The sequence below is a fragment of the Pan troglodytes genome, chromosome 16 (assembly GCF_028858775.2).
Source record: "Pan troglodytes isolate AG18354 chromosome 16, NHGRI_mPanTro3-v2.0_pri, whole genome shotgun sequence".
In the NCBI taxonomy this organism is placed as follows: Eukaryota; Metazoa; Chordata; class Mammalia; order Primates; family Hominidae; genus Pan; species Pan troglodytes.
Genome location: NC_072414.2, coordinates 73,196,238 through 73,221,499, shown reverse-complemented (window position 1 = coordinate 73,221,499; position 25,262 = coordinate 73,196,238). Strand labels below are relative to the sequence as shown.

Genomic DNA, 25,262 nt, shown 5'->3' with positions numbered 1-25,262 from the left:
CAAACATTTATAGAGCCATTATTATGTGCCGTTCCCAGTCTCATTCAGTTCTGTGCTCCACCGTGTCATAAAACATGGGGTTCCAGGTCTACTTTGTGACCTGCTCACATTCAACTGGAGAGAAATTGAGAAATGGGAGGCATCAGACTCCATCAGGAGAGCTTGTGCCCCTGATACAGTTTAGATGTTTTGTCTCCTCCAAATCTCATGCTGAAAGGTGATCCCCAGTGTTGGAGGGGGGGCCTAGTGGGAAGTGTTTGGGTCACTGGGGGCAGATTCCTCATGAACGGCTTTGTGCTCTTTTTGTGGTCACGAGTTCACATGAGATCTGGTTGTTAAAAAGAGTCTGGGATCTCCTCTCTCTCTCTTGCTCCCTCTCTTGCCATGTGACACAACTGTTCCCTCTTCATCTTCCATCATGAGTAAAAGCTTCCTGAGACCTCACCAGAAGCCGAGTAGATGCTGGTCCCATGCTTGTATAGCTTGCAGAATGGTAAGCCAAATAAACCTCTTTTCTTTAAAAATTACCTAGTCTCAAGTATTCCTTTATAGAAATGCAAAATGGACTAACACAGCCTCCAACCTTATCTTTTCTCTGGGTCTGTGCTATCAATGGAGAATCACACCACTGGTATGCACAGTTCAAGGCTGGAGAGGTACCAGGGTAGCTGTTTACTGGGCATGGGGGCAGTGATTAGAGAACAACAGGTGTTCACATACATGCATTTATGGCCCCTAGTGGTGATGAACAGTGCTGAGAGTGGTACAAGAAAGAGAATCCTAGCTGGCAGCCAGGAGCCATGAAATGGCTTTTCCTACACCATCACCTTCCAGTGGAAAACTCTGAGGAGTCCAAGAAATCAGTTGAACTTGGCCATCCAAGTTCTTATCAAGGTATATATGTCAAGGTAGGAAGGTAGAACATGTATTTTTAACATATTTTACCTTGACTTATAACTTTTTAGACACTTAACATGTAGCTCTCATGTGTACTTTCACTCTAGGGCCTACCTGTATTAGAGGCAGCCTGCTGCAGGCAGAAAGGAAGTGATCTTACCGAGAAACACATAAATGCAGGAAGGAATGAAAAATAATGGAAAATGTAAACATGTAAATTAATGTACATGAATATTGACTCTATAGAATAATAATGATATAGTCTGGAGTTTTAAATATATGTAGAATTAAAATGCATGATAATAATACCAAAAAGTGGGCAAGTATAAATGGAGTTGTGTGTCCTAAGGTTTTAGCATTATTTGAGAACTAGTAAAAAGTACAAATTTATATAAGACTAATATATTAAGACAGTATGTTGTATATTTTAATGATTAAAAAAGTAAAAAAATTATAGCTAACAAGCTAATCATAGGGGAAATGGAATAGTAAAAATTATGTTAGTCCAAAAGAGGGCAAGATGAGAGAGAAAACAGAATATAAAACACTTGAGACAATTAGACACTAAATAATAAGAGAGTACACATAGATCCAAACACATCTGAAGTGATATTAAATGTAAATAGTGTAAACACCTACAATTCTAAAGACAAAGATTGAAGGAAGAACAACATAATTATATGATGCTTGCATGTGATATACTTTAAATATGTGAACACAGATTGAAGATAAAGAAGGAAAAAAGATATACCATGCAACCACTCACCAAAAGATAGTGGTGAAGCTATATTAGTATCAGACAATTTTTCAGAAAAAAATCAGCACTAGTCAAAAGAATATTTCAAAATTGTAAGAGCATTTATCTACCAAGAAAACATAAAAAGTTATAAAGGTCTATGCACATAAAGTATAGCTTCAAAATATATATGGCAAAAATTGACAGAACTAAAAGGAGAAACAGACCAATCTACAATAATAATGAGAGGCTTTAACATGCTTCTTTCAGCAAATAATTGAGAGCTGGAATTGATAAAGTTAAAAAAGATTGGGAAAATAGCTAACAAGTTATTCATAGGGGAAATGGGTAGACAAATATCTTCTCTATTTGACTATTCATGCAAATTAATGGTTATTGTGGAATTTGACCTAATAGGAAAATATAGAAGATGGCACTCAACAAATATATATGTATATACAGATATATATATGCATACACATACACAGACATATATACACATTTTTGTGTGTATATATGTGTGTGTGTGTATATACATGTATATATATTCTCAACAAATTTCCAGTGATTAAAATCATTCGCAATAACATTCTCTTCTTTAACTATGGAACAATTAGTCTAGGAATCAATCAAGACACACACACACACACACACACACACAGAAAGAGAAGACATATGTATCAATATTAGGAATGAAAAATGAACATCACTATGGTTTTTACCAATGCCTAAAAAATAACAAGTATACACACACGCACATCAATGTAAGTAAAGCTGAGAAAATGTGAGTAACGTTAATGGTTTGCATCAAAATCAATATGCTGGTTGTGCTACTGTACTAGAGTTATGCAAAATGTTACTTTTGGGGAAAACTGGGAAAAGGTACACAGGATCTTTCTATTATTCTTTATAACTTCATGTAAATCTACAACTATCTCAAAATTTGAGTAAAAATGTAAGATTTTTATTAACAACTTCATGCTAATAAATTTGGAAATTCAAATGAAACAAATTCTCAGAAGAAAAATGCATCTTACCAAAACTGATATCAAAAGAAGTTGAAAATTTGTATAGTCCTATTTCTACTAAATAAATACAGTGATAATTTAAAACCTTTCCAAAAAGAAATCTCTAGTCCCAGATGGCTCATAGGTGAATTCTTCAACCATTTAAAAAAAGTATAGCACCAATGTAAGTCAAAGTATTCCAGAAAATGGAAAAGAGAAAGTATTTCCTAACTCATTTCATGAGGTCAAAATACCCATAGTTTGAAAACCAGACAAAAACATTACCAGAAAGGAAAGTTTTAGGTTATCTCTCTCATAAACACAGGTGGCAACAATTACTAACAAAATATTAGCATATCAAATCCAGAGTTATATTAAAAGGACAATACATCATAGCTAAATTGAGTTTATTCCAGGAAGACAAAGTTGTTTCAACATTCAAAAAAGTCAATTGGTGCAATTCACTATATGAAAAAGTAAAGTATAAAACTCCATACGAGCATCTCAATAAATGCAGGAAAAAATCATTTCACAAAATTCAACAATTTATGTTGGTGGTGGGGGTGGGGGGCAAAATAAAACCTCTGCCAATTGTGAACAGAGGCAAACTTCCTTAATCTAATGAAGGGTAGCTACAAAAAAACTACAACAAACATCATACCTATAGACACAATAATAATGAAAGTTTCCCCTTGAGATTAGGAACGAGACAAGGATGCCTGTTATCACCACTTCTATTCGACATTGCACTGTAGGCCCTAGCCTGTAAAATAAAGGGGAAAAAAGTATAAAAATTGGAAGGGGAGAAATAGAGCTCTGCTTATTCAGAAATGGTAGGTAATGATCGGGTATGCTGAAAAATAAACAACAACAACAAAAATCTCCAATCAAACTTTGCAGAAATATATCATGTAAAGGGACTGGAATATCAAGTACTGTAAAGATGTCAGTCTTCTTCAGATTGATCTATAAAGCCAATGCAATTCCAATAAAAATTCCAATGGAAAAACCAAGTCTAGTTTTAAGAACAAATGTGGAAGACTTACATGACCAAATATCATAAAGCTTATTAGAAAGCTTCAGTAAATTGAGCTGTGCAAAAACAGGAAAAATAAAAGACTAATAGATCAGAATAGAGAAACCAGAAATAGACCTATACATATGTGATCCTTGACTTATAAAAGAGATGACACTGCTATGCAGTGGGGTGAGGACGGGATTTCCAAAAAATGGTGTTGACTACATTGGATATTCACGTAGGAAAAAAGTTAGCAGCTAACTCACAACATATACAAAAATTTATTTAATGTGAATTAAAGATCCAATTGTGAAAGATAAAACAACCAAGCTTCTAGAAAAAAACATGAGGAAATATCTTTATGACCTTCGGGTAGGCCAAGCAGAGTGGCTCACTCTTGTAATCCCAGCACTGTGGGAGGCCAAGGTGAGTGGATTGCTTGAATGCAGAAGTTTGAGAACAGCCTGGGCAACATGGTGAAACCCCACCTCTATAAAAAATACAAAAATTAGCCAGGCATGGTGGCATGTGCCTGTAGTCCCAACTACTCAGAAGGCTGAAAGGGGGGATCACTTGAGCCTGGGAGGTTGAGGTTGTGGTGAGCCCATGTTCATGCCATTGCATCCCAGCCTGGGTGACAAAGCAAGACCCTGTCTTAAGAGAGGGAGAGGGAGAGGGAGAGAGGGAGAGAGGGAGAGAGGGAGAGAGGGAGAGAGAGGGAGAGAGAGGGAGAGAGAGGGAGAGAGAGGGAGGGAGAGAGAGAGAGAGAGAGAGAGAGAGAGAGAGAGAGAGACCGACCTTGGGTAGATCTCCCCTCCCCTCCCCTCCTCTCCTCTGCTCTCCTCAGCTCTCCTCTCCTTTCCTGCCCGCCTGCTTGCCTTCCTTTTTTCAGAGACAAGGTATTGTTATGTTATGTTGCTATGTTATGTTATTGTTATGTTATATTGTTATGCTGCCCAGGCTGGTCTCAAAACCTCCTTGGGTTCAAGGGATCCACCTACCTCAGCCTCCCAAAATTCTGGGATTACAGGCATGAGCCACTGTGCCCAGCCAGAAAATGATTTATTTGTGAATCTGGGGCCAGGTTTGACTTCTGAGACGTAGGAGTGATCCCTCTCACTCCTGCCTCCAGCTTTCTCTCCCCTTCCTCCACTGTCTCCCTCTGCATTTTCACCTCCATCTTCACCTGCATTCCCCATGCTCTGATGCCCTTTAACTCTCCAGGGAATCCTACCTTTGTCCGCCACCCATGTATACTGAGCCTCCTGGAGAGGTGAACAGGAGAGTCAGCTTGACCAGAGCTCATTTGCTGATTTCTAAGATTGCTTAGATTTCACAGAAATCTTAGCTGTACCCATTCCTTCTAGGGAAGCTCCATAATGAAGGGTGTAAATCCTATTATTGTGGAATATTCTAGGGAAATGAAAGGTAACCTAGAAGTCTCTTTGTAGGATATAATTCCCCCACTACTCATTCTCTGGCTGAGACCTTTCCTTAAGAAAACTGAGCAAGGAATGCCATTCAGGTTGGGGAAGAGATAAGGGACAGAATTAACTATGCTTACACCTGCCCCCTTCTCTAGACTGCAAGTTCCCTGAGGGTATAATATCAACTCTATTTCTTTATCTCCAGAGGACAGCTCATAACAAGTCCCTGCCAATGTCTGAAGAAAGAGAAAGAAATAAGGAAGAAAGGAGAAGGAAGAGAGGAAAGAGGAGAGGGAGAGTTTGACCTTTCGTTCCCTCTAACTGAGCTGCCTTCCATTTGGCCTTAACATCCTACTTAAAGGGCATTTAAAAATACTCTTCCCATTTGCAAACAGACAGGGGCTGGAGTAGCCAGTGAGTCCCTGTATTCCTTCTTTCAAAGTTCTAAGTCTGATAAATTGTATTTGCTTTTGTTTATTAACTTAGGAAGCCTGACTTTTGACATTCTTCCATTTGAATTCATCTCCAGGGATCTAGAAGCTCCCCCAGAACAAACAGCCCTAATCAGTACTTTCATGCACAACACAGATTCAAATGCTTAATTAGTTTGGATTCTTCACGCCCATGCCCCGCTTTGGCACATCCTGGGGCATTAATTTACCCAGTCTTTTCTGGGCCAAACACAACCCATCCAATAAGGCTTTAAAAAAAAAAAAAGTTGGCTGTTTATATAACTTCCTCTACTTTAATTTTTATATTAGGCGTCTCCAGAGGAGAGGCTAACGTCACAGGGCCTCATTCCAGATGTTGTTTTGAAATCAGTGTAACCATGGCATTGCTGGAGCCTGCAGAGTTCATCTGGGCCAACTGAGTCACGCCTGGGTGCAGGGCCACTCTGGCGAGGGGAGGCAGGGAGGGAGGCAGACAGGGCATGGACTAGAGTGTCCCTGTGAGAAGGGAGAAGTGAGTGGGTGTGGGCTATTGAGTACTCTGAGCTTCTCCAGAAAGGATATGAGGACCTGCTGTCGCCTTTGGCCTTGCTGACCTGGAACCTTTGATTGCAGGACTTGCTTAGGCAACTGAAACCCTCCCTTGCTTAGAATTCACTCTTGGATCTTTAAGGATCACCTGTGTTCCTTAAAAAAAAGAACAAGAGAGCTCAGGTTCTGAATTGGACAATGCCCCTCTCTGTTGTCCCAGTTCATCCCTGCCTCAAACTTGACTCCACTGTGCTCATCACCTCTTCTGCCACCCCCAGCAAATTCTTCCAAGCCCCTGTGAGCTCCTGCAAGCCCCTGAGAGCCCATATCCCTCTACCCATTCCCACCTCTTACCACCATCCAGACTGGTTTCTTGGAATATCCTGGTTTCAACAGCCACCTCCCCCAGGACGCCCCTCCCCACACTGTCTGCCCTCCTCGGTGTACCCATGATTTCCCTGACATGTCTGTGCCTGCACTTTGGCCACATCAGAAATAAGAATGATCCAGTTTGTCCCTGTCTCCATCATTATCCTCTGAGCATCGTCAACTATAACTCTTACATACTGTCTAGCACATTGAAGGGACTCAATAAATGTGATTGAATTCATTAAGTGCTTAATTCCTCAGAATTAGTGCCCCCATGCTAAAATAGAAATAATCATCATCATCATATTTATCAAGCAATTACTATGTGCATTGTTCTGTTTTAGGTGAATTTTCTCATGTAAGTGCCTATAATGTTATCCTTATAATATCCATATGAGATATATACTATTTTAAACTTTCTCCATGTAACAGGTGAGAAAACTGAGGCACAGAGAGGTAAAGTGGATTGTCTAGGATTACACAGCTAGTAACTGAGAAAGTCAGACCACAACCTAGGCAGTCAGATTAATGAGCCCACACACCTAACCCCTGTGCCATATTGCCCTTCAGAAATAGCAATATTGCTATTATTATATTAGTATATGTATATTTGATAATATGCATCATTAACATATTCTACTACCTTCCTCCCAAGGTTTGGGGGAAAGGAAGACAATGAGATAAGAGTTGTGAAAACATTTTTAAACCCAAAATATGGACTGGGTGCGGTGGCTCACTCCCCTAAGCACTTTGGGAGGCCAAGGCGGGCAGATCACTTGAGGTCAGGAGTTTGAAACCAGCTCAGCCAACATGGTGAATCCCCATTTCTACTAAAAATATTGTTTAAATTAGCTGGGTGTAGTGGCAGGCTCCTGTAATCCCAGCTACTCTGGAGGCTGAGGCAGGAGAATCACTTGAACCCAGGAGGCAGAGGTTGCAATGAGCTGAGATCACACCCCTGTACTCCAGCCAGGGCAACAGAGCGAGACTCCGTCTCAAAAAAAAAAAAAATGTGGTGTACATGTGAATCACAAAGAGATGAAAAGGTGAAGTTTGTTCTTTCCCCTGCCAAGGTCCCTCCCCATGCCCACTCCTTCCCCGTGCCATCTAGCCATTCCCAAGTATCCAGCCTCCTGCTGTGGAATAGGTACAAGGACAGAGTGATAGACATGCTCACCTGTGCCCGGAGACCCCAGCATAAGCGCTCAGACCTCTCCTCGCCTGTCTTTGCAGACGCATGTCCCTTCGCCTGGAATTCTCTCCCATCCACCTCTGCTTAGTACAACTGTACACCCTTAAGAGCACAACTCACCATTTTCCTGACCATTTTTCCAGCCCTTCCTGTTTTGCATGGTGGGACAGGGCACCTCCTTCCCCTACTACCCCCAGGTGCTCAAGCTGAAACTTCTACCCCCAGGTGCTCACAGGCTGAAACTTGCAGTTGAAGTTTACTTCTCTCATTCTCTCACATGCTACATCCTTGCATCAACAAATCCCTACCTTGGCCATTCTCAGTGCCTCTACCACCACCACCTCAGTCCAAGCCACGTCATTTCTGGCCTGGGTTATTGCTGCAGTCCCCCTCACTGGTCTCCCTACACTCCATTCTCCACTCAGCAGAGTGCTCCTTTTAAAGCACCAATCTGAGCATGTCACTTTCTTACTCAAAATCCTCCAATGGCTTCCCATCCTTCGTAGAATAAAATTCCAAGTCCTTGCCACAGCCCTTGTTCTGGTCCCTGGCTGCCACCTCAACTTGGTCTTCTACCATCCTCCTCTTTCCTCTTTACCCCAGGCATACCGGTCTCCTTGATGCTCCTAGGCACACTCTTGCTTCCTGTCTTTGCACATGCTGTTCCCACTGCCTGCAATGCCCTTCCCCAGGTGGGCACGTGATGCACCCCCCTCCACTTCATTCAGGTCCTTGCCAAAATGTCACATCTTTAGAGAAGCCTTTGTGATTACCTTTTCAATAAAAAGCAGTAACCCCTCCTCATCACTCTCTATCCCCTTATCCTGCTTAATATGTCTTCATAGTCCTTCACTATTTAATATAATATTATATTATATATCAAGTTGTTATTATCTATATCCCCAAATCAGAATAAAAGTTGCAATAGGGCAAGGACTGAGTCTGTTTTGCTCACTCCCGTGCCTGGCTTAAGTATTTACTGAATGAAGGAAGGAATGACAGCATCCCCAGAGACATGCTGCCTTTTTCCTTTGAGCCTCCCACAGCCCTCCTACACCCCTCTTGTAGTGTATTTTTCACTCTATTTTAAGTGAGTTATTTCAGGGCAAAGACTGGACCCCCATTGTGCCTTGCAGATAATAGGTGCTCAGGAAATACCTATGATATTAAGTGGAAGCATGTGAATAATCCATTTTAGGATTCTGCTGAGGTCTTGAAATAATTTTTGAATTTCATTTAGGTGAGTGCTAATCTAGATACATTCATAATGTCACTAATAAATTTGACTCTCAGTTGGTGGATTGGATTTTTTCACATCATTAATGGCAGCCTGGGAGCCTGGCGAGCCTCCCCCAAACCCACTGGGCTGATGGCTTCTCCTTCTACCCAATTAAGTGAGTGCAGGACATATTAATAGAAGTCACATCATGGGTTATACAGCAGACTGGGCTGGGTGAGGCTCTTAAGGATGCTGTGGAGTCCTTAAGGCCCTTAACACAAATGTTGTTTATTATGTGTGTTAAATAGTGATTTCCCTCCTGAGGAAGGCAAGCTGTACAGAGGTGACAGACCCCTTTCAAAGGTACTGGAATGCCTTCCCTATTTATATTCATAGGCTGGCAGTAGGCTATAGGAGAAATGTCTGCATGTTGGCTTATCACTGAGTTAGCAGCACTGACCCCATGGTTCAGGGCCATCTGGACCCTTGAGAAATCTCACCTTTGATAGAAGCCATAGCACTTGATAGCAAAATATTTTACTCGGTCTAGATTTCTGGTATTCTGCAATCTCCATCTCATTATGATGACAAAAATTGAAATATGATATAACAGAAAGGAAAACATTCTGAATTCTGGCAGGTCCCCAAACACTGCTTATTTCCCCCTCCCCTATTGATGGCTCCACTTGCCACCTTCAGCATCTATACCTATGTTGAAATGGCAGAAGGTACCTGGAAAATGTTCACAGTCAGCATTCAGGGAACAAACTCACTCATCCGGCACCCCTTACCTTGCTTGCCATAAGGCCTCCTTCTCTGCCCAGGCCCTATAAGTCTGTTTCTATAAGTCTACAAGAAAGATGTGATTTGGCCTGCCTATGGTATGCTCTATAATGCCTGTCTAGAGAAGAGAGCTTCCCAGTGTATTGACTACTGCATCTGGCATTTTCCATCAGGGATCTAGGCTCAGTTTACCTTGGAGTGACATAGTGCTTCCCTGAACCTCTCAAGCAAGAGTGTTAACTGAGCCTGATTCACTCCCATACTCATTGTTATAGTTCCAGTAGGCCCTGCCTCAACTTTTTTCTTGCTCTCTTTCAGAATTATAACTCTGCAGCTTCATGACTTTTGAATAAATGGATTCAAAGACTTTAATTCACAGCACCAGAAACCAACTGCAGGCTATTTCAGGCCTGCAAAGCCTGGGCATACCTTCATGAAGAATATCCTCCTACAGGTCTTCCCTCGATCATTCCCAGCTGCTTGGAGTTGAGCAGCCTCAGAGGCCAGTGCTAGATCAGGAACACTGCTGGGCCCAGCCTCCGATGTGTCTGCCAGCTGCACAGATGAGTGGAAAATTCCCCCCTTGCCCTGGGCCAAGGAAATCTCAAAGGGATCAGGATATTTCTCATCAGGGCTAGAGCCATCGTCACTGGTCTTAGCATTACAGAGCATCAGGGACCTGGAGATGGACCGAAATTTTGCGGATTTTCTGCTCTTTCCAGCGCGGCTGTGCGACTCCATCCTCAAAGAGGAAGTGAAGCTGCCTTTCTTCCTTTCCTGGTCTCTGGCCCTTGGCTGACGGGTGGCCACTGGACAGGGCTTAGCTGCCACTTCATGAGTCCCTAGAGGAAAGAGGAAATGGGAAGAAGCAATGTGACTTGCTGCTGACAAGTGGAGCTGCACACGAGTCCTAGATCTGAGCCACGGGTTCTTGGTGCCCGTGAAGCAGGACAGATGGGCAGATCATCCTTTAAGATCACTGGCCCTTCCAGTGTGCCAGCCAAATGGGGCTCAGTTAACCCAAGCGGTTAACACCCACTCCACTCCCGGTGTCATGGAGACCTAGCCCCAGAGCTTCTCATTCTATAGACAAGGGAACTGAGATGCAGAGAGGGGAAGTACCAACCCAAGGCACTAGCAGAAGAGCCAGTAATAAGTTAGAGGAGACAGTTTAGGGATCTTAAAGGCCAGTACTTTGTGAGGTTTTTAAACTTGGAAGCCATTCTTTAAACAAAAGTGTGCAGTGAACTCCAGTCTATAGAGCAGACCAAAGATGGGAAAACCAAAACTAAGTTCCACTTCCCTGGTCCCCTTGGTAACTTCACCCTTGATAACTCCCATGGCATCTCCAAAGAAACCCCAGAATCCATGGAGCTGAGTCTGAAGACCACTGATGTCTTATGTCCTCCATTGACAGATGAAGAGCCCAAGGCTAGGAAGGTTGGAAGTCTTACCTAACACTGACCTGCCAGAGTTGATGTGAGCATAAAAGAAGATGACACTTGGCGAGTGCCTGCCAAAGGGATGAGCACATAACAGGCTCCTGGCAAACATGAGTGCCTTTCTCCAGGCCTAAAGTCAAACACTTGGCCAGAGTCACAGTCAGGCCCAGGGGCTCCTGCTTCATCACCTATCCCCACTGGGTCAAACTCTCACAGCCAGAGAGACCAAAGATGGGCTTTCCAGTCAGGCCAACATCCTGGCTCAGCTTTGCCAAGAGGAGCCTCCCATGGATTCAGTTTCCATGAAGCAGGTGGTGAAAGGAGCCCTGATGCTGTATCCTAAAAAGTTCTGACTCAGGCCCAAGCCACAAAAGAGAGGCTGTGGCCAGAACAACAAATTGTGGGATGCTCTTGGCCCATTGGTACTGCTGTTTGCGCACATCCAGTATTGAATAAGGAATAGCAGAGACCTAATAACATTTCATTACATCAAAACCCTTTCACATATCCTCCAAAAGGAGAATTTCTGCCTAAAAGTAGACTGTTTTTCAGCATTCAAATTGCACACATTTATTGTTTTCTGTATTAGCTCTTTGATTTTATCAATTTATTCACCAACCATCCCAGTAATCAATAGCAATAAACAAAAATGAATTAATGATTGATTGAAAGTCTACAGTATATCAGGCACTGTGCTTGATGCTTTAGTATAAATTAATTCGGTTTTGATCCATTTTATCAAGCACCCTCTTGTCAACATGCCTAAGTTTTGTACTCTATGTCCTTCCATCTCAAATGATAGTAAAACTCCAATCACAGACAAATCCAAGCCTCTGCAGAGTTCATGCCTGACTGTGGGTCTCTAAGCCTTGAAGGAGACACTCTCACTCCTGAACAGATTGGTATCATGAAACATTCGTGGCCACCAACTGGGCCTCCAGCTCTGGCCAACAGTAGTACCGTTTCAGTAATCAGCTTGATAACACATTTCCAACAATGTCTGTTTGAAAACTTCACTATGGTGTGCCAGGCATTGCTCTCATTGCTTTATTATTTAGTTCTCATAAACTCTGTGGTAGCCTCCATCAATATCCTCATTTTACAGAAGAGATACTAAGGCATAGGGAGGTTAGGTGACTTTCTCAAGATCACACAGCTAGGACTCCGTAAAAGCAGGAATCAAACCAGGCAATCTGGCTCTTAAGCCTGCATGCTTTACCCTGGCTCTACCGTCTCATTGATTATTGCCTTTCTCACCTTTAGCCTCAGTCTCTTCCTCTGTGCTGGATCTTTATCCTCAGCACATGAACACACTCAAACATTTTCTGTCTTTCAAACACTATATGTTAACTCCATGTCCTCCTCTTGTCACTTGCTTTTCCTTTATCCCCTTCATGTCTTCTTGAGAAAATGTTCTGCACTTTGTACTTCCTCCCCTCATGCTTACCTCCTCTTCAAGCCTCAGCCCACAGAGTCAGCTTCCTTTCCCTACAGCCACTGAAACTGTTGTATCAGGTCTGCCTTTTACAAACCCCAGTGCCATGAACCAAAGTCCAGAGGCCAAATCTGCTTGGTTAAAAAGCTTGCTGCATTTTGAGAGGATTTGTTAACCAGTATATCAATGCTCAGATCCATTGGCAGAAGAATACATACGTTTCAAGCTTTTAGAGTAGTTTTCTCTTTTACCTCATTATTGCCTTTAGTTCCAGATGTCATCTTCCAAATGCAAATTGTGAATGTTCCTCTGCCCCCATCCCCAATCCAAGAGTTTCTCTGCATCCTGCCAATTCCACTTCCCAAAACTAGTGACTCTCCACACCAACGTCGCTATAAATATTAATATGTCCAAACTTCTTTCCATTTTGATCACTTCCTTAGGAGTTCCATAGTTCACCAGGGTTTCACAGGGAAAGATGTGTGTGGGTATGTGTGTGTGTGTGTGTGTGTGTGTCTGTGAGTGTGTGTTGGTCACAGCTAACACTGGTCCATTAGGCATTTGGAAATTTGTAAGATAATCAGTGCTGTGTTAAAATCCTTCTGGACTTTGCTGGTGCTAAACAGGAAAGATATAAACATGGGGATGCTGAGGGCGACCATGTAGAGAGGCTGCCTGTGAGTGAAGCCAACACAGAAGGTACAGAACTCATAGAGGTGGGGAGAGAGGTAGAGATAAAGGAAGGAGGACAGAGAGAAAATCTGAGAGGGACTGAGTTCAGACGTTATCATATGGGCATCTAGATCCAGCCATGCCTGAAACTGCATTGACCTATGCAGTTATGCAAACCAAAAGACTTTCTTTTTGCTTAAAAAAAAAAAAAAAAAAACCCTCCTGGAATAGTAGCTCTTCTCTTTGCCATTGCTGGCATAAGGCATGGAAAACAGTGACATCCAAGGGCCGAGAGGGTTTTTGAAACTCTCTTATCCCACCCCAAGCCTAGGAGAGAAGCCATCATACCCAGTCAAGGCCTCAACTCTGCCCCCTTCATCCTCCAGTGTCAGATTCTGGTATAACAGCCTCTTGCATTCTTGTCCCACCAAGAATTGCCACAGTCTGCATGGGTTCTTGGAATGCAAACCCAATTCCCTTTCTCTTCCACATCCTCTTCCTATGTACAATAACTGTCCCAGCAATAGTAAGGTCACTCACTAGGCATTTTCCAGGACAAAAAAACATTTGGGGGCCTTTGGGGCTAGGTGCAAGGCTGTGTGCTTCACTCAGTGGTGGAATAGTTGGCTGCATGTAGCATTTAAGAGAACAGAGGGATCAAATTCCTCGGTGGAAACTGTGCTAATCCCAATGCACCATTTGCAGGAGTATCTGATGAGTACTGGCAGCTTTGAAAAAATAAACTATTCCCAAGAGAATCACCACTTTCATGACCTAGGCTCTCATGTGGGATGGCAGGGCCCATGGGATGGGAGATGGCAATGAACCAGGGGGCAAGGCATTAATCCTTTGGTTAAGAGTGAAGGCAGTTTTCAAAATGAGCCTTGTCATTATGGAATTTTTTTTTAAAGGAAGAGAACAATTGCAAAAGAGCTGTAGTAGAGAAGCCAGAATTGGACTTCTGTGGGAGATTGCCTTCCCTCCAGGCCTGGCATCGAGAGAGAGGAAGGGAGAGAGAATAATTGAAAACACAGTGCTGTGGTCACATGGTTCAGCTTAGCTTCAGTAATTGAGCTCAGGACATTGGAACCAGCTATTGCTTCCTAATGGAACCAAATGTCAGCAGAGCTGGGGGGCAAGCCCGTGCCATTCCTCCAGTCCAGCTGCCTTCGAAAGGTTGGAACTAATGAGCTTTCCCTTATCTTTCCCCAGGCTCTATGACAACTTGTCAAACTCTTGCCAGCTTTTCTCTGCCTCTGGTGGGCCCTCCACAAGACAGCCTTGTGGGTCTCCTCCAGAGGATTCCGGGGGGGAAGCACAATGAAGGTTTCTAACATGGCTAAGCTAATGCGATCAGTTGTTTTACTTCCAAGCAGAAAAACTGAGAAGTTCTGCAACTCCCTAGAAAACTGCTCTCCAACTCCCTGGAGGCTTTCCCACACCTCCCCAACAGGGCTAGTGTATTTGTTCTTTGGTTATATCTTCCACAGAATACTAAATCTGGAAGGGGTCTCCCCATCACATCTTGGGTAAGGACACTGTGCCAAAAAAAAAAAAGTGGGGCAGGACTGACTCATCATCATAGTTATCAGTATATGTTTTTACCATGGCAGAGCTGTCATTTATTTAGAAAATGCAGAGCCAAAAGGATAGAGCTGAATTGAAAAGAAATGGATAGTTCCTCCCCTTTAAAGAAGTTCAAAAAACTTGCAGAATATGTACTGTGAAGCAGGATCTGTTAGTCTGTCCCTCCCTTCCTCCTCCTTCCTTCCTTCCTTCCTTTTCATTTTTTTTTTTTTTCATTCAACAAGCACTTGTTGAGAAACTGTCATGTGCCTGTTTTTGTGCTAGGCAAAGCTAACCTACCGGAGGAAAGGCCACAGTATTTCCACCTGGATAAAATACATTTAACTCACTGGAGATCTTTGGGAGGGTAAATAACCATATGGAGAGAGGAGAACTAGCTGGTAAAATGTGTTTCAAATTGCTGAATTCTCCAACAGTGTCCTACATCAAAGGCAATTTTTAAAGTTTGGTCACTCTAGCCCAGGGGGTAATTTTTGTCTTTGTCAATTAAAGAATAACTCAATGATAAGAAATGAAGAAATGTATGGTTCTTTCTCTTTCTAAAAGAATATCTTAGGTGGGGTACAGTGGCTCACGCCTGTAATCCCAACACTTTGGGATGCCGAGGTGGGTGATTTGCTTGAGCTCAGGAGTTCAAGGGCAGCCTGGGCAACCTGGTGAAACCCTGTCTCTACCAAAAATACAAAAAAAAAAAAAAAAAAAACAACACAAAAAAAAAACTAGCCAGCATGATGGCATGTGCCTGTGGTCCCAGCTACTCAGGAGGCTGAGATGGAGAGATTGCTTGAGCCTGGGAGGTGGAGGCTGCAGTGAGCCAAAATCACAGCACTGCACTCCAGCCTGGGCAACCGTGAGACCCTGTCTCAAAAAAAAAAGAAATATCTTTAATGGGATTCCATTGGATCTGCAGCTGGGAGTAGTTCTGTGTATGTCTCTATACATTGTACACAGGACTAGGAAGACACTGTCTCTGGGCCTCAGTTTCCCAACTGGTAATTTAAGCAAGTTGTGTTGAAGTTAGTTTCATATCTGTTATCTTTCTTCCTCTATACTGTTACCTCCTGGAGAGGAGAGATAGACATAGTCTCATTCATTTTTTGTCCCCAAGGCTTTGATGGGGGTTGACACAAAGAAGGGGCATTTGCATGTTCAGTGAATGAACGGCAGATGAGTGTTTCAGAGGCCCTTTCCAACAGACTTTTCCTGCACCAACATCATGTGAAGTGTTCTCAAGGAAACCATCTCAGCTAGGACCACAGAATGATGCACTCCAGGTAACCAACCAACATCAGAGTGACAAGGAGCCACAGTGGGCTGACCTCAGAGCAGAAGACAAGTCAAGAGCCATCAGGGAAGATTCTCAATGCTGCTCCTCAGAAAAGTCCTTAAGATCCTGGAGAAGCCCCTCACAGGGACCATTGCACTTTCAGCATCCTAGAAGGAGAACCTAACCATCAGTGCACAGGCATGAGCGGGGCATCAGGTGGGCCTCAACAAGATCCAGGCCCCTGGGGCACAGGATAAGTCAGGAAAGGGATTTCCCAATCAGTATATATTACCTCCAATATGGAGGTAATATATTACCTCCAAAGGCCTGCTATATAGTCAATCGCAAGAAGGAGCTAGATAAATAAAGGCATTTCCACCCAGATAAATAAGGGCATATCCACTCATCATTGTTCTTGAAAGACTGGCTAAAGCTCATTCCTCATGGAATCCCAGTGCCCAGAGCAGGACTTCACACTTAGGACGCACTCAGTCAATGTCACTGCAGAATGAAACGAGAGGTCAACTGCACAAAGCTACACATAGGGATGTCCACACAGTGTCGTTAATTAGTAATTGTTAATAATTGGGAAGATGGACAAGCAGAATTATAAATATACTGCTTAAAGGCTTAGGCTCTGAAATTGACCTTGCTCTGTATGCCAGATCTGTTGCTTAGTATCTGGACAACTTAAGCAAAGTATTTAACACCTTTATGGCTTAGAGGTAACAATGCTAACGACCGTGAAGGCTAAAGAAAATAATTCTGAGAGATACTTAGCTTATTGCCTTGCACGTAGTATGGACTAAAAAAAAAAAAAATTGTTACTCAAAAAACAGTAAAAGAGGAGAAAAAACCTAAATGTATATGAATGGGAGATTTTGTTAAATATATTATGATACATTTGTATGATGGAATACCATGCAGCCAATCACAACAATAAAATAGATACATATATAGATATGGAAATATGTCTGCAATATATTGTAAAGCTGAAAAAGCATAAAATAGCTGGAGTTGAGTTTTATTTACAAAAAACTTACTTGCATCAATAAAATCAAACTATTAATAACTTTTTGGGAAGGTACAGCAAGGTGCTGGGGGATGATATTTACAAGGAGTCTTTCCTTTCTGCGTAATTTCCTACACTTGATTTCTTTTTACAACAATCACGTCTCAATTATGATGAGAAAATAAAGATTTGCTATTTGCAGGAACAAAATAGAAATTTATGCTTAATTTTGTCAGCTAGTAGTTGTGAAATAATTTTATCATGTTCTAAAATGTCTGGTGGAAATTTTGATTGGAATTGCTTTGCATTTATAGATGAATTAGGGGAGAAAGTCTTCCCATCCAGGGACTTTTTAGAAAATTGTTGTTTTGTTTTTATATTCATTCAAATTTTCTTTTCAGACTTTCAATAACATTTTACACTCTTCTTTATTTGGGCTCTAAATATTTTTAATTACATTTTTCCGGAACATTTTTTTCTATTTTGAATTGAATTATTTGTAAAATATATTTTCTAATTGGTTAGTATTTGTATATACATAAGTGACTTTTGTATATTTACTTCATAACTTGCAAACTTGCAGATCTCATATTAATTCTAATAACTATTCAGTAGGTTATTTTGAATTTTCAATCATGTAACCTCTGAACATTAACAAACTTGCTTCATTTACAAATATTTGGGTCACTTATTTCATTTTGTTTTCTAATTTTACTGACTAAAGTTTCTAGAACCTTAGTAAATCATGATGACAATACAGGATTTTCATTTCTCTTTCCAGACATTAATGGAAATTCCTGCAGTGTTTTCTAGTATGTAGAATGTTGACCAATATATTGAGACATAATTTTTTTTATCATATTAAGGAAATACATGTTACTAATGATAATTTTGGAAGCATTTTCATCAAGAACAGGTGGTTGTTTATTAAATGCTTTTTTAGCTGTTTGGCACTATCAGGTGTCTTTCCTCTTTTGATTTGTCAAAATGAAGAAATATACTAATGCCTTTCTTACAATTGAGCTACCTATATTTTGTTATTGTTTTAAGTCCCATTAGATCACAGTGTGCGTCTCTTTTAATAGATAACTGGATTGAGTTTGCTAACATTTTATTTAGGACTTTTATATCTATATTCACAAATAGGAATGGTCTGCCATCTCATTTGGGTTGTCTTAGGTTTTATAAAAAGAGCAATGAGAAGCTGGACATTTCTTTTACTTTCTGAAATAGTTTAATAGTTTAAAGTACACCTAGTCCTAAAAGCTTGAAATATTTTTTCCATAAAATTTTTTGGTCCTGGCATCCCCTTTAGGTAGTTCTTTGAAACTTTTTCCATTACTTCCTTGGTTGGTCTATTTTAATTTTTAAAAAAATTTCCTCTGTTAATTTTGATCACTTACATTGTCATAAAAGTACTCTTTCATCCAGATTTTCAGGTTTGTTAGTATAGAGTTGTCCATCACAGACTCATAATTTTAAATATTTTCTAAAATCTGTGCATATGCTCTCCTGACCAGTGCTCTGCATTTCTGTTGGCCTCCCCTTCTGTTTGCCTTGCTTTATCTTCACTGAGGGCTATCTGTTCTATCAGTCCTTTCCAAGGACTCATTCTTAGAAGCAGTGAAAACATCTGCTTTTTGGGGTTTGATTTCCAACATATTTATTTCTGCTTTAGCTACTTTTCTCCTTCTTGCTTTTATTTGTTTTATTTTTTTTCTATCTTCAAGAATTGAATATTTAGTTTCCTTAAATTTATTCTATTTTAGAAATGATAGCATATCATGTCGTGGTTACATGCTGTAGCTTTACAGCCTAAGTAGACCTAGGTGTCAATCCCACTCCAACAATTTACTATGCCTGACCTTGAAGAAATCTACTTAGTATGCAGTGGAGAGGAGGGAGGCTGGAAGAGGCTTGGCTGCAAGGCTGTAAGGAGGGCTGCTTGGGGTGCCAGGCACAGTAGACCTATTCAGCAGCCAGGGATGCTAACAGCTTTGGGTTCTTCTCATAGGAGGTCCTCATGAATGCTCGGTAGGCAGCCTCATCATTGCTGTCTTCCTCCTCCTGCTGCTGCTGCTAAGACAGACAGATGCGGCCCAGCTGGATGGTGGCTGAGCATTCTTCAAAGACAGCAGGAGGCGGAAACAAGATGGCCGACTACATGCAGCCAGGAAGTGTTGCTCCCACTGAGAGAGACCAAACTATCAAGTAAGCCACCATAATTTGGGTAGCTCTTCAAAAAGAAAAAGCCAGGGGTGGGTAGAAGTGATGCTGAAGCTGAGGCTGAAGAGGGAAGAAGCTGGGAACCCTGCAGGGGTACCCAAACGCTATTAGGCTAGTTCCTGGCCCAAACAGCTCCTGGGAAAGCAGTGAGTGAGGGAACTGAAGGATGCCTCACTCTTGCCACCAGCCTCTGGGATTCTAGCTACAGGGGACCCTGCATTGCACAAGGACGTGGGAGCTGGAGGGGGATCTCCCCAGGGAACAGGCAAAGACAGGCCTTCAGACAGCATGGAGCTGAGGAGTTTGTGTGCACAGGACAGCTCCAGCAGAGAGCAGCCACAGATGGTCATCCCCCAGGACTCTCTATTCCCCTCTGGGAGGCGCTGGCCCCAGCTGACCTTCCAGCCAGGAGAGAGCAGGGCTGGCTTCCCTGGGAATGAGGCACATCTGTTCTGCAAGCCTTCCTACATGCTAGCCCTTCCCAGGGCCCATGCCTAGCCACCCTACAGGAGCAGGTGCACAGCACAGCCTCCTTGGCCCAGCCTGAGCGCATTGCTCCACCTGAGTACTTTCCTGGTGATCTGGAGCACATAGAATCCCCAGTGCAGCCAGAATCCAACCATGGATTCAGACAGAGCCATGGGATGTTCTGGTGCCCCAGGGCCACAGTACAGCAGCTCAGGAATACAAAGCCAGGATCTGTGGTTGGCACTTGCGTGAGGGAGGATCCCCCACCCTCAGAGTGTGGCAAGGGGTGAGACAAATGGGTTCCTGGGCCAGGGTAGGAACAAGCTATGCCTCCCTCCACAGGGTCAATCCAGAAAGGGTGAAGAACATCTTCCTGTTACAGCCTTTCCCAGAGGGGGCCCTGCATCCTGGAACACCTAACAAAAGAAACACGGGCACATAACTGGTGATCAAAAGGGTCTCCCCAAGGCTCATGAGCAGACCTGGTGAAGGGGCCATTTGTCTCCACCCCCAACTGCAGAGCACACCTGCCAACATGAGGAGATACAAAAGAGTAGTGTGACTGGCTATCAGCCTAGCTATTGGCCATCACTCTTCCACACCATCTACTGGATCACAGCCTAAGCTGCAACACCAAAAATTATCCTACTAATATATGCATCTGTGAAACCAAACACAAGAATTCACCCAAGCATAAAGATCCTGTGCAGAGCTCTGATCCTCTGAAAACATCCAGAAACAAAGCCAACTAAGTATAATCAACTTACACCACAGTTAAAGGAACACTAACCCTTGCAGATGGGAAAGAACCAGTTACAACTCTGGCAATTTAAAAAGCCAATGTCCCCTTACCTCCAAATGAGTCCACTAGTTCCCTAGCAATGGTTTTTTGCTCAGTCTGAAATGACAGACATAGAATTCAGAATCTGGATAGCAAGGAAGCTCACTGAGATTCCTGAGAAAGTTGAAGCCCAATCAATCCAGGGAATCCAGTAAAATGTTACAAGAGCTGAAAGACAAAATAGCCACTTTAAGAAAGAACCAAACTGAACTTCTAGAGCTGAAAGACTCACTACAAAAATTTCATACTACAATCAGAAATATCAACAGCAGAATAGATCAAGCTGAGGAAAGAATCTCAGAGCTCTAAGACTGGTTCCTTGAATCCACTCAATCAGATAAAGGGAAAGAAAAAAGAATTAAGAAAAATGAACAAAATCTCTAAAAAATATGAAAGTATGTAAAGAGATCAAATCTACAATTCATTGGCATTCCTGAGAGAAAAGGAGAGAGAATAAGCACCTTGGAAAATACATTTGAGGATATAGTCCCCAAAAATTTCCCTAATTTTACTAGAGGTTGATATGCAAATATGAGAAATATAGAGAACCCTGGCTAGATACTACACAAGACAACCATCACCAAGACACATAGTCACCAGACTCATCAAGGTCAATGCAAACAAAAAAAAAATCTTAAAGGCAATTAGAGAGTAGGGTAAATCATAAACTGAAAGAACCCTATTAGGCAGCAGCAGACCTCTCAGCAGAAACCTTACAAGTCAGAAGAGATTGGGGGCCTATTTTCAGCATTTTCAAAGCAAAGAAATTCCAACCAAGAATTTCATACCCTGCCAAACTAAACTTCATAAGTGAAGGAAAAATAAAATCATTCTCAGACTAGCAAATGCTTAATGAATTTGTTTAAACTAGACCAGCCTTACAAGAAGTCCTTATGGGAGTGCTAAACACGGAATTAAAAGGATGACACCTGCTACCACAGAAAACACACTTAAGCATATAGCTAACTAAGCTTTATAAGTAAAGCAAACTAGGTTTCATAAGTGAAAGAAAGCTAAAATCCTTCTCAGGCAAGCAAATGCTGATGTAATTTGTTTTAACTAGACAAGCCTTACAAGAGATTTTTAAGGGAATGCTAAACATGGAATCAAAAGAACAATACCTACTGCCACAAAAACAAACAAACAAACAAAAAAAACAAAATGCACACTTAAGCACATAGCCCACAGGCACTATAAAGCAACTACACAATCAAATCTATATAACAATCAGCTATATGAGGACATGAGGACAGGATCAAAACATGAGGACAGGATCAAAATCACGCATATCAATACTAACCTTGTAAATGTAAATGGACTAAATGTTCCCACTTAAAAGGCACAGAGGGGCAAGCTGGATAAAAAGACAAGACCCAACCATGTATTATCTTCAAGAGACCTATTTCACGTAGCTCCCATAGACTTAAAATAAAGGGATAGAGAAAGATATACTATGCAAATGGAAAACAAAAAAGAACAGGAGTCACTATTTTTAAAACAGACTTTAAACCAATAAAAGTTAAAGTGACAATGAAGGGCATTATATAATAATAAAGGATACAATCCAACAAGAAAATTTAACTATCCTAAATATATACTGCACCCAACATTGGAGCACCCAGATTCATAAAACAAGTCCTTCTTGGCCTACAAAAAGACTTAGACAACCATACAATAATAGTGAGAGACATCAGCACCCCACTGACAATGTTAGACACATCATCAAGGCAGAAAACCAACGAAGACACTCTGGACTTAAACTCAGCACTTGAACAGTTGGACCTACTAGACATCTATAGAACTCCACACAACAATCACGGAATATATATTCTTCTCATCTGCACATGAAACATATTCTAACATAGACCACATGTTAAGTCCTAAAGCAAGTCTCAATAACTTCAAATAAGTTATTGAACTCATACCAAGCACATTATCAAACCATAGTGCAATAAAAATAGAAATCAGTATCAAGAAGGTTTCTCAAAACTACATAAATGCATGGAAATTAAACAACTTGCTTCTGAATAACTCCTGGATGAGCACAGAAATTAAGGCAGAAATTTTAAAATATTCTTTTAAATTAATGAAAATAGGGATACAACTTACCAAAATCTCTGGGATGCAGCTAAAGTAGTGTTAGGAGGAAAGTTTAGAGCCCTAAACACCTTCATCGAGAAATTAGAAAGATGTTAAATTAACAATTTGCCTTTGCACCTAAAGAAACTAGAACAAAAAAAGAACAAACTAACCCCAACACTAACAGAAGGAAAGATATAAATAGAATTAGAGAAGAACTGAATGAAATTGAGGTGCAAAAATCCAAACAAAAGATCAGTGAAACCAAGAATTGTTTTTTCAAGAAAATAAATAAGATTGATAGACAGCTAGCTATATTTAAAAAGAGAAGGGCCGGGCATGGTGGCTCATGCCTGTAATCCTGGCACTTTTGGAGGCTGAGGCAGGCAGATCACTTGAGGTCAGGAGTTTAAGACCAGCCTGGCCAATATAGTGAAACCCCATCTCTACTAAAAATACAAAACTTAGCTAGGTGCGGTGGAGGGAGCCTGTAATCCCAGTTACTTGGGAGGCTGAAGTGGGAGAATCACCTGAGCCCAGGGAGTCAAGGCTGCAGTAAGCCAGGATTGCACCACTGCACTCCAGCCTGGGCAAGAGAGTGAGACCCTGTCTCAAAAAATAAATAAATAGAAATAATTTTTAAAAATTTTTAAAAATTAAAAAAAATCTTGACTTACAGTAAGAATTTACATTTTATATCATAGTACATAGATCACATAAACACACATAAGATGTATATATAAGTAAATAAAGATGGTATTATAACTGATCCCACAGACAAACAAACATTCTTCAGAGAATACTGTGAACAAATCTATGCAAACATATTAGAAAATCTGGAGGAAATAGATAAATTCCTGGAAACACACAATCTCCAAAGATTGAATCAGGAAGATATTGAAACTCTGAATAGACCAATATCAAGCACTGAAATTGAATCAGTAATAAGAAACCTGTCAATCAAAAAAAAAAAAAAGCCCTAGACAAGATGGATTCACAGCCAAATTCTGCCAGATGTACAAAGAACTGGTATCAATCCTACCGAAACTATTCCAAAAAATTGAGGAGGAGGCACTCCTCCCTAACTTATCCTATGAAGCCACAATCAGTCTAATACCAAAATGTGGCAGGGACACAATGAAGTAAGAAAACTCCACTCCAATATTCCTAATGAACATAGATGTAAAAATCCTCAACAAACTGAATCCAGCATATCAAAATGTTAATTCACCACGATCAAGTAGGCTTTATTCCTAGGATGCAAGATTGGTTCAATATACATAAATCAATAAATGTGATTTACCATATAAACACAATTAAAAGCAAAAACCATATGATCATATCAATGGACACAGAAAAAACTTCTGATAAAATTCAACATTCCTTAATCACAATAATAATAATAAAAAACACCTAAACATGGCCAAGTGCAGTGGCTCATGCCTGTAATTCTAGCACTTTGGGAGGCCAAGAGGGGCAGATTGCTTAAGCCCAGGAGTTAAAGGCCAGCCAAGACAACATAGTGAGACCTTGTTTTTACTAAAAATACAAAAACTAGGCCAAGCGCGGTGGCTCATGCTTGTAATCCCAGTGCTTTGGGAGGCTGAGGTGGGTGGATCACCTGAGGTCAGGATTTTGACACCAGCGTGGCCAACATGGCGAAACCCTGTCTCTACTAAAAACTGCAAAATTAGCTGAGCATGGTGGTGCATGCCTGTAATCCCAGCTACTTGGGAGGCTGAGGCAGGAGAATAGCCTGAACCTGGGAGGTGGAGGTTGCAGTCAGCAGAGATTGCACCACTGCACTCCAGCCTGGGTGACAAGAGTGAAACTCTGTCTCACAAAAAAAAAAAAAAAAAAAAAAAAGAAAGAAAAAAAGAATTCAAAATACAAAAACTAGCCAGGCATGGCATGTGCCTATAGTCCCAGCTACTCAGGAGGTTGAGGTGGGAAGATCACTCAGGCCCAGAATGTCGAGGCTGCAGTGCGTGATGATTGCACCAATGCACTCCAGCCTGGGTGACAGAGTGAGACTCTGTCTATGAAAACAAACAAACAAAAAACCCAAAAAATCTCTCAACACACTAGGCATCTAAGGAAGATAACTCAAAATAATAAGAGCCATCTATGAAAACCCACAGCCAACATCATACTGAATGGCAAAAAGCTGGAACCATTCCCCTTGAGGATTGGAATAAGACAAGGATGCCCACTCTCACCACTCCTATTCAACATAGTACTGGAAGTTCTAGCCAGAGCAATCAGGCAAAAGAAAAAAATGAAAAGCATACAAATAGGAAAAGAAGAAGTCAAACTATCTCTCTTCATTGTCAATATGAATCTATACTTAGAAAACCCTAGACTCCAACAAAAGGCTGCTAGAACTGATAAACAACTTTAGCAAGGTTTCAGGATACAAAATCAATGTACAAAAATCAGTAGCATTTCTATACACCAATAATGTCCAGGCTGAGTGTCAAATCAAGAACACAATCTCACTCGTAATAGCCACAAAGAAAATGAATAACGAAGAAGGTGAAAGATCTCTACAAGGAGAACTACAAAATACTGCTGAAAGAAATCAGAAATGAAACAAATAAGTGGA

General features: G+C 41.4%; 1 protein-coding gene across 7 annotated transcripts in view; it reads right to left on the bottom strand.

The window, feature by feature from the left end:
• The window catches only part of IL16 (interleukin 16), a 147,112-nt gene that overhangs the window by 74,413 nt on the left and 47,437 nt on the right, over positions 1-25,262 (bottom strand). For 6 of the 7 annotated variants that reach the window (XM_063793970.1, NM_001194930.2, XM_016927014.4 and 3 more), the window contains 1 exon segment: positions 10,058-10,470. In XM_063793970.1, the coding sequence (XP_063650040.1) occupies positions 10,058-10,369 (312 nt within the window). In that variant the 5' untranslated portion in view covers positions 10,370-10,470. 7 annotated transcript variants of the gene reach the window in all.